Source organism: Sinocyclocheilus anshuiensis, unplaced genomic scaffold (genome assembly GCF_001515605.1).
Source record: "Sinocyclocheilus anshuiensis isolate Anshui unplaced genomic scaffold, SAMN03320099.WGS_v1.1 scaffold1910, whole genome shotgun sequence".
Lineage (NCBI taxonomy): Eukaryota > Metazoa > Chordata > Actinopteri > Cypriniformes > Cyprinidae > Sinocyclocheilus > Sinocyclocheilus anshuiensis.
In genome coordinates this window covers 190,635-200,714 of record NW_015546013.1, presented here as the reverse complement: position 1 = coordinate 200,714, position 10,080 = coordinate 190,635, and the positions used below count along the sequence as shown (strand labels likewise).

The 10,080-nt window shown below is 35.5% G+C and overlaps 2 protein-coding genes across 2 annotated transcripts in view; both read right to left on the bottom strand.

Annotated features, from left to right (window-relative positions):
• The window catches only part of LOC107698483 (presequence protease, mitochondrial), a 16,891-nt gene extending 10,934 nt beyond the window's left edge, over window positions 1-5,957 (bottom strand). The window contains exons 1-12 of the mRNA XM_016499498.1: window positions 5,708-5,957; window positions 5,355-5,451; window positions 4,487-4,593; window positions 4,215-4,366; window positions 4,024-4,138; window positions 3,835-3,931; window positions 2,832-2,992; window positions 2,626-2,752; window positions 1,059-1,147; window positions 832-960; window positions 635-748; window positions 365-461 (exon numbers count right to left, since the gene is read on the bottom strand). Coding sequence (XP_016354984.1) covers window positions 365-461; window positions 635-748; window positions 832-960; window positions 1,059-1,147; window positions 2,626-2,752; window positions 2,832-2,992; window positions 3,835-3,931; window positions 4,024-4,138; window positions 4,215-4,366; window positions 4,487-4,593; window positions 5,355-5,451; window positions 5,708-5,754 — 1,332 coding nt within the window. The 5' untranslated portion in view covers window positions 5,755-5,957. The remainder of the gene's footprint in view (window positions 1-364; window positions 462-634; window positions 749-831; window positions 961-1,058; window positions 1,148-2,625; window positions 2,753-2,831; window positions 2,993-3,834; window positions 3,932-4,023; window positions 4,139-4,214; window positions 4,367-4,486; window positions 4,594-5,354; window positions 5,452-5,707) is intronic.
• Window positions 5,958-8,019: 2,062 nt separating this feature from the next.
• Window positions 8,020-10,080, bottom strand: part of LOC107698482 (Krueppel-like factor 6) — a 5,737-nt gene continuing 3,676 nt past the window's right edge. The window contains exons 3-4 of the mRNA XM_016499497.1: window positions 8,574-8,697; window positions 8,020-8,496 (exon numbers count right to left, since the gene is read on the bottom strand). Coding sequence (XP_016354983.1) covers window positions 8,445-8,496; window positions 8,574-8,697 — 176 coding nt within the window. The 3' untranslated portion in view covers window positions 8,020-8,444. The remainder of the gene's footprint in view (window positions 8,497-8,573; window positions 8,698-10,080) is intronic.

Here is a 10,080-nt window from a genome sequence, read left to right as displayed (position 1 = left end):
CATATATATATATATATATATATATATATATATATATACACACACATACATACATACATACATACATACATATGTATATATACACATACACTTTTATTTTTGCTAGTTTCCAAGGCAACATTACTTGGTTTCATTTAGCTTAACTTAATGAACTAAAATAACAAATGAAATAAAAATGAGAAATTATGAAAACTACATAGACATTAAAAAAAGAAAAAAGAAAAGAAAGAAAGAAAGAAAAAACAAACAATAAAATTACTAAAACTTCAAAATCAAATTGAAAACAAAATATAAAAACTAATTTAAAACATTAATAAAAACTCTCAATGATACTAAAATAACACTAGTGTGTGTGTTTACTCACTGAAGCGAGAGCTAGACCAAAGCTGGTGGATTGATGTTTCATCTGAATCTCGATTTTATGCAGCAGAGCTTCAATCTGCTCCTCTTCAAAACCGGTTCTGAAACAGCAATTCATTTACATTTATTCATTTAGCAGGTGCTCTCATCTAAACTGATCATCAATTCAGATTCTCACAGTCAATCCAGACATCTGTACTGTGCACTGGAAAAGCTTGATTTCATTTAAAACACCTCACTGCATTAAAGCAATAAAAACCCAGTCAACACTCACGCAATGATGTCATCGATGCTTTGAGCAATGATGTGTTTGACCGTCTCGGTGTCGTCCTCTGCCATGCCCTGAAGACCGATGGTGAAAGACGCTTGTCTAGTGCTGCCGTCAAACCTGCGTCAATCACACATTTATAAATCTCCACTCTCAATAATCAGGAAGATTAACTGATTTGATAGTCTCGTCAAACAACGTACCCCACTGAAGAGGAGAAGTCAGAACCGATTTCGGGCTCGATCAGGGCTTTGTAGAAGGGAGAGTTTGGACCAGAGATCATCAGAGAGGAGAGGAGGCTCAGAATGAACACCTCAAACGTGTCTGTGATGCTGAAACACACTCAGACAAGCAGTTAGACAGTTAAATTGTGTTAGACAACACAATTTTAAAAAAATGACAGAAACTGCCTAAATATTTGTCCACTCACTCTCCCAGCAGATAGCTCATGCAGAGCGTGTTTTGTTTCATGGGATCAGGAGCAAGTGCGTCAGGCCTGCAAGTCACATGATCCACTCTCTGAACAAAAACAAAACATGACAAACCTCACAAAGCTGTTTTTACAGTGTGTTTGGACTGATTGTGTTGCATTTTCTGTAGTGATGGGCGCTTTCGAAACACTGCTTCATGAAGCTTTGAAACATTTACGGATCTTTTGTTTCTAATCACACATTCAGAGCTCGTTTCAAACTTGCCAAGTCACGTGATTCCAGCACATGAGGCTTCATTATGTCAAACTGTTTTGAACCTTGGTATTTGAAACATTTCTGAACCTTTTGTTTCAAATCAGTGGTTCGGAGCATGTTTTTAAACTTGCCAAGTCACTTGATTTCAGCAAACAAGGCTTCATTACATCTTAGTTTTTTTAAACCTTGGTTTCGAAACACTTCCAAATCTTTTGTTTCAAATCAGTGGTTTGAAACCTTGATTTCAAAACATTTATGAATCTGTTGGTTAAAATCAGTGGTTCAAACTTGCCAAGTTACGTGATTTTAACAAATGAGGCTTCATTACATCATACAGTTTCAAACCTTGCTTTTCGAAACATTTCGAAATTCTGAGGGTTTGTCGCTAGAATGATTTGGGTGAACTTAAGAACAAGCACCAGTGCTGGGCGGTATACCGGTTCATACCGAATACCGGTGTTCATTTTGCATGAGACAAAAAAGTAATATAGCCCAAACAACCGCATAGCCGCTCTTTAGTGTAGATGCATGTTGATTTTATCAGACGATGCCGCGATTATAAATGAGAGTGACTCCTGGTAAACATTAAAAGGGGTTGTGTTTAGTCACTATTTAGTGTGGTATTTTTTGACAATATTCACTCATCATGACAGTAAAATAGGGCATTCTAAGTCAATATACTGCAGTATTTCCTCTCAATCAGTAGAAAATATGGTTAACACCCGGTCATGCATGAAAAAAAAAAAATACCGTCATATACCGTGAAACCAGTATAATTTTGAAAAATACCGTGATATAAATTTGTGGTCATACCGCCCAGCACTAACAAGCATCAATGGTTTTACCTGAACTTGGGTCAGTATTATAACATAGGTAAATTTTTTATTGATTTAATGAGTTTTAATACTCATGTCTGCAATGCATAATACAAAAAGGAGAATATTTATTTCCTTCTAATTGACCTAGTTTGTCTGCCTAATAGTACACAAAACAAGCAGTACAAAATAATATCAAAAAAACCCGACAAAGTTCAAGGAGCTTTCTTATTTAAGGGTTTTAAATATTTGAAAACGTGAAACTGGTTTGTAATAGGTGTAATTATACATGTTTGGGGGTTGTATTTATTTTCATTTTGACCAGAGGGTACAGCCAGACTATTGTGTTTGAAATTCTAGCGCTTCGAAAAAAGTGAATCATTATGCGAAGCAATTGGCTCAACTAAATCAGTTTTAAAAAGCTTCATTTCTCCCGTCACTAATTCTCTGTGTTTATTATACTGGTCATTCTCATGCGTGTGTTGTTTAAACATACAGGTTTGTCCCAGTGTGTCTGAGGTGGAACTGCAGTGTTTGGTTCTGTTCTCTCGAATTTAGACAGGGCCTCTTCTTCTATCTGCTGCAGGTGCTGCTCCAGCGGTAAGTCCCCGTATGTGAAGAACCTGCAAAACACACAAACAACAGGCAATAATGAGCATCGTCTGCTTTCTGCACAGTCCTTTACTGATTCTGAGAGTGTACCGTGCATTGCTGGGGTGGTAGTGTGTGGCGTGGAAGTGTTTGAGCTGTTCCCAGGTCAGGTCAGGAATGGCTAGCGGTTCCCCTCCGGACACAACAGCGTATGTGTGATCCGGCAGGAGTTTATTCTGCAGGTGCTGAGCGTACAGACGCTCATTATCTGACTACACAAAAAAACATACAAAACAGAGGAAACTGTTAGTCTTAAAACTCAAATCAATAGAAAAGTGGCATCTAGTAGCATTGTAACTCCTATTTTTAATAGGAGAAAAGGACAGATGCAGTGACATATTCAGTATACTGAAGTGTGCATTATGCATATTTAATACTATTATTATGCAGATATTTATTTTTACACTGTGGCATAATGGCTGCTATGTTGCTGCTATATGTATATTATAATTCTACAGAGTGTGTTTGGTTATATTTGTGATGGCCAAAATAATGGCTTATAATGTCATGACAAAAATGATAATTTAATGCACAAAAGAAAAAAATAACTGTTTGCTACTGCTAGATAACTAAATATTCAAAAGTTTAGGGTTGGTAAGATATGAATTTATCTGATCAAAAACACAGTAAAAACAACAAAATTGTGAAAAATGATTACCATTTAAAATAACTGATTTCTATTTTAATATATTTTAAAACATTATCATTATCAATGTTAATGTACAGTTGTGCTGCTTAATATTTTGTGGAACCCATGATACATTTTTTCAGGATTCCTTGATGAATAGAATGTTCAAAAGAACAGTGTTTATTTGAAACAGAATTTTTTTGTAAGATTATAAATGTCTTTAACTTTTGAGTAATTGAATGCACTATTTTCTGAACAAAAAGTATATAATTTCATAAAAAAAAAAAAAAACTTTACTGACCCCAAACTTTTGAACAATAGTGTATAATGTCACTTATATATCATGCATGTATCTCTGTGCTGCATATCACCAATATATATATATATATATTTTTAAATCAGAAGAGCACAGAAGAGTTTCCTTACAAATACTCCTTTCATCTCATTGAACACCACACCCTTGAACACCAGACGACTCGAGGGGTGTGTGGGGGTCTCGTGCTCCAGCCTCCAGCCCTCCTGCCTAAAAAAACCCATCAAATCCTTTTCAAAACCAATTTATGTGCCATGGAAAACATACACTATTTAAGTAAGTTTCTGAGTCATGGCCTGTACCAGAAGTCGAGTTCTCTGAGACACGGGAAGAAGACAGCATCCAGATAGACTGACAGAAGGTTCTGGAAGTCTTTGGCATTCTGGGTGGAGAACGGGTACATCGTGTAATCACTCGCTGGTGAGAGAGATTGACAATCAGAAATACAGATCACACACACTCACTTAAACACAAACACTTGTCAAGGAAGTACCTGTGAAGGCATTCATGAAGGTGGAGAGCGAGCGATTGAGCATCTTAAAGAAGGGGTCTCTACAGGGGAAGCGCTGGGATCCACACAGAACGGTGTGCTCCAGAATGTGAGGAACACCAGTGCTGTCCATCGGCGTGGTACGAAACTGCACACTATAACAACACATGCAGAACACACACTCAAAACAATATGTACATCATCGGGGCATACAATGGGTTTCAAATTAAAATCCTCAGATGTTTCAAAGCATTTGTGTCCATCAAACACTGTACCTAAAGAGGTTGTTGGAATCGTCTCGTGCTGCATGCAGATACTGAGCTCCTGTGGCATCATGGGAGAGTTTAACGGCTGTAAGGAACAAATCTGGCACTGCTGTTACCTAGAAAAATACAAACATTTTCAGAAGTGCTGTAAACGTCTGGAGGACTATTGCTGGTGACTTACATTTTTCCTAGTCTGACTGTTATAGTATAATAGCTTAGAACACAATTATCCCTATAAAGCCCACTGTATCATATTTGATATATGAATTTCTAAGGCCTCTAAATGATCAACATGATCAAAACTTGAAAAAAAAAAAAAAAAACTAACTGTTGTCCAATTGATAGTTTAATTTTACTGATTTACATTTAAATATCTTACTAAGATATATTATTGGGAAATACAGAGTGATATAGAGTGTTATACTGTTAGAAAGATCTCATTGATTTACAAGCTATAAGAATTTCATCTTACTTCTTGGTCAAAGAAATAAAAGCAACTGCACCAAACTGCATATTTTTGCGTGTCGTGTTTTTGTCCTTGTTGAGAACGAGCTCCATATTCTCACTATATCATAACTGAGCCATAAAAGCCTGATGTATTAAATATGATACTCAACAACAACAACAAAACCATACACAAACTTTTTTGATTTTCTTGAAAATTGTGTTTAAAAGTTCAATAAACTTTTCCATTTAAAAAAAAGCATTTTTTTTCTGAATGTAAGACTACAGTATTAACTAAATCAAACCACTTGAGGTTGTAAAATGCAGTGAATTTATCTTGGTTATAGAAACTCTCAAACTGCTTCCCTGTGGGATGAGAAATAGAAATAGAAACATTATAGGCATTTTCGTGATTTGTTTACTTTTTCTTTACCTGTTTAACAGTGAACCGGTGGATCTTCTGTCCCACTGTGTACTGCAGTGCTCTCTCTCCAGCAGAGCTGCCTCTCGACCTCCACGAGCTCTGGAAACTACAAACCCCTCATTCATCAGACTTACATATCTCACTAATCAGCATGACTGAGCTTTTCCCAGAGGATTACATAATACATTTCAAAACATCCAAAGTTCTATCTATAAACATGATGACAATTAATAACAATGACCTGAATGATAAATTAATCCCAATTAAAATACCAACAACAGCCTGAAAAAGATCACGCATATATCTGACACCGAAGGACTGAAGTTTAATTCAACTGAACAGACAAGCACAGTATTGCTCACCTCAAATTCTTGAGTTTCGTAATGAATCCCTTGCTATGACGAAACATTTCTAGATGCTTAAATCTACTGTCTCTAATAATTACTGTGACTGCCGTACCAATTTAAAAGTTAAAACACATTATATGTGTGTTGCTGGATTCATGTTTCCGTTATGATTAAAGCTCTGCCCTTCCATGCCCCATCATGCTGTAAACGGCGCATGCGCACTAGACGCGACCGCAACAGCAAACAACGATGCTTTTCATTGGCTGCACGATAAGAAGAGCGTAGTTGATTAATACCGAGCCACTGCTTGTACATAATAAAAGTATGTCCACGTAAGAAAAATCAATAAAATAAATTTGATCCTATAAAATATTGTATGGAAAAAAAATACATACTTGTAAAACAAAGGATAAAGAAATGCAGGATGCAGGTTTTTTTATTTTTTAATATTTGACTACTTCACCGAACACTTTTTATAATGACCGGCAGGTGTCAGTAGAAACAGAGCTCACTAAGTGAACACAAGGGTCAAGTAGTTAGAAATGGAAGAAGCGCCTAAATAAACATATACATAAAATATATATATATTCTGGAGGGAGTTTGTCCTTATCAATAATTACCATGGATTATTCCCATATTCCATACAATCATTGTTACCACTGTAAAATTATATATTTTTAACATCTTTATTACATGTTGGAAGACAGTCCATTTAATATGTCAAATGTTTTTATATTATTTTATTAGTGCAGATTTGTGATGCATGTAGCAGCATTATCAGGATCATTAATAATTTTGAATCTAAAAATGATAACTTATGGTAACAGATTAGGGAACACATATTCCCTAAGAGTTATTAGTGAATAATGTTTCCAAATCTAAAGTGTAACCCAATTTATATATTACATATGGAAGACAATGTGCGTGTGCTATGTTTTTATATTATTTAATTATTGCAGATTTGTGATGAACTTACCACTTTCTGCAAATGAATAAATTAGAATGTTTGTTTTATAGCTTACTGTATGACTTATAACACATTATTTGTTCTTTCTAGAACTGAAATCTACTGACAGTGACAGCCCTATTTAAGTGGGTTTGTTTAAAGTTTCTTTCCCAGTGTTTTTGTGTGAGAGGGTGGGTCCGTAGAACGTCATTCATCTCACTGATGTCTGTTTTAAGTTCATGTAGAGGTAAAAGTCTATAAAACAATGCCATGAACTTGAAGTACTGAACATTTGTAACATTGAACACAGTGCACCATATTTTTATCCACACAATGTTCCAGAAGAGTCGGTTTACAGCTTACACAGTCTTTTTTCCTGATACAGGATCCCACTTTAATCTCTAATGTGTAATGTTTTGCACACTGTATAATAAAGAAACCATTTATAGTTTTATAAAAATCATTCATTATTATTGTGGTATAAAATGTATTCACAAAAATAATAAAAATCTTACAATATATTGTTGCTTTACATAGAAATCTGCTTTTAACAAAGAAAATAATAAAAACAAGCAAAAAGTACCCTTTTTAACTAAAAAAACATCAAATAAAACATTTACATCAGTCCCTTTAGACAAAAAGATTTGAACAGTTAAAAATGATCATGGTGTACAGATAAAATTCAACATAAACGTATTTTTTTTGGCATGAAACAAATATATGTGATATTGTACACTTCACAACCTTAAAAAATCTTTGTAAAGTGATAATATTGGAGGGCATTTTAAAATTCCCCTAAAGATACTGCAAATTCCAGTTAGACATCAACAGCTTTCATATTATCCATCCCTGAGTGAACATCCTCATCTCTGTAACATCTGCAGGGCTTTAAACATCTGGACAACAAATGCTAGAGCTTCACCTGAGCCAACATGATGTCAATCTGTGCTCGGAAAACCAGTGAAATATCCTGATGCATTTTTCTAAATCATAAAATGATAGCATACTACACCGTAGCAAATCCAGCTCCTCTCTTTAGGTAACAATCATTCAATCACACAATTCAGTCATTCCAGTCCTTCTGAAAAAAATACAGTATTTGATCAACAGATTTTCCAGTTTCATTAAACGCTTCTAAGTCAAACCCGAACTTTAATTGGCCAAAGTGATTGTTGATGAATAGCTCATAATTGACTTTAAGAGAACCATTTTAAAGGCACTAATGTTAAATTTATTGGTTAAAAGTACAAGTAATCAGTATGACTAATGTACCTGTAACTGCTGGATAAAGCAGGTCATTTGTACCTTATTCACTCCTAAATGCTACATATTAGTATATTATAGGTACATATTAGTATGTTTATGAAAGGGTTTTTTTTTTATCTGCGAGTGTAATAAACAGCAATAAACACTTTTATCTCAAAGCTACACGGACACTTAGCTGCTCTGGATATAAACACATTAGCTGTGCAGTAAAGCAGAGTTTTCAGTGTGTTAATGCAAAGTGTTAGTTAGCGAAATATTATTTTTGATTTTGACTGATTTTGACATATATTCACTGCAATTTGCAAATTCTGCAAATATGCTAACTTACATTCAGTACCAGACTTTCTGCCTTTTCAGTGCCTTTATAGCTATGCTTTAACTTGAGTTGAACAAGTCAAATGTCACCAGCATAGGATAAAAAAATGCTATTACCCATGTTCTGCTGAAACTATATCTTTAGCAAGAAGGTGCAAAATCTGCAACACTGACACTCAGCGAATACATAGAAAACCAGCTGTGGCAGGTCTTTGGGATTTGCGTTCAGATGTGTCGCTTCATGTGCAAGGCCAGATGATCAGAACGAGAGAAACACCTGAAAATAAAACAAAAATGATTATGTATAGCTCAAAATCTGTTTGAAACACTGTGTCTGATAATACACACACTCACCTGTCGCAGTGGCTGCATTTGAAGGGTTTGGCTCCGGTGTGTTTTCTGAAGTGCCTGGTCAGTTCATCACTTCGAGCGAAGCACCACTCACAGCCATCCCACGAACACCTGTATGGCTTCTCACCTGCAGGCAGCCAACAAACACACAACCGCACTCACTATTTAGGTCTTAATTAATGTTATATTTCACACATAACATGACACTAATTCAGGGTTGGCTAAACTGGGGTCTGACAATTAAATTAAAAATTTAATTAAATAGCTTAATAAATAAAATAAAGTAAAATCCCTTAAAGGTACAATATGTAATTTTCACCGCTAAAGGGCACGTATTCAAAACAAACAAAGAAACAAAGGCATAGTTTGATGACACCATGACTGAGTGTGGAATCATGGGAGTTGTGGTCTTCATCCCCACAGCCGATGCAATCCGACGGGACTCAGGGAGAAATCATGTTCATGGTTGAGCTAATGTATTAAAGATTTATTAACATCGTAGTATGAAGCAGAGTGAGGCGGAAAGCCGTCAAAGTGAAACGAGGCCTGCTGAAGCAATTGCTACACATGGCTTGAAAGCAGCGGAGCTTTTATTATGCCACACTTTAGCGTAGGGGTGCTCCGATTGATCGGCCACCGATCACTATCGTCCGATAATCACGTTGGAATGATTGATCGGCGGCCTCTAAAAAGGCCGATCTCAAAAAATATTTTTTTTGAGATCAGTGTGCATATTTTATCGATATCGAAAAATATCGATGCGCATATTTTTTCCGCGCTCATTTTAACGGATTGCGTTGACCGCACAAGGTTGCGGTCCGGCAGTGCGCTCTAGGAGTGGTGCGTCTGCAGCAGTGCAGAGATCGTTTCCACACCGAGTCGCTGCAAGCGCTGAATTAAAGTAACAGCGCATTGTTTGCAGTAAATATAAACATGGATTGACACGAAAATGTAGTAATTACACCATAAATGAATATTATTAAAGTCTACTGTGTTTCACAGTCAGCACATATGGCTTTTTGGCTAGGTTTAAAGTGAAAGAGCACTTTTAGATAAACAAGGCATTAATAGATGGCACTCGTGGAGGTAGGAAAACAAAGTTCTTTATGAACCGCAGGATTGCTTGTAATAAAGATTTCAATGCAAAAGGAAAGGCAGTAGAGCTGACTATTTCTGTCAATGGCAAGTTTGTGATAACGTAAGAAAAGTAGTTTAAATGTTTTGCCACTTGCTTGAGCAACTTAATATATAAATCTAGAAGTAAATGCAAAATTAAAATGCATTGAATAATGTGTTGCTTATATTTATTTTGTTTAAACATGTCTGTGAAATATTGTATTACTGTACTGTGTAAAAAAAGAATTGCAATGCTCAAAAAGCATTTTCAGTGACAATGTTTGGATTTGAACTCAAAATAATTGTTGCGATTCAGCTCATGGGGAAATATGAATAATTAATCATAACTAGTTATAATTAATTATAAATATTTAGATCCGCTGTAGATATTTAC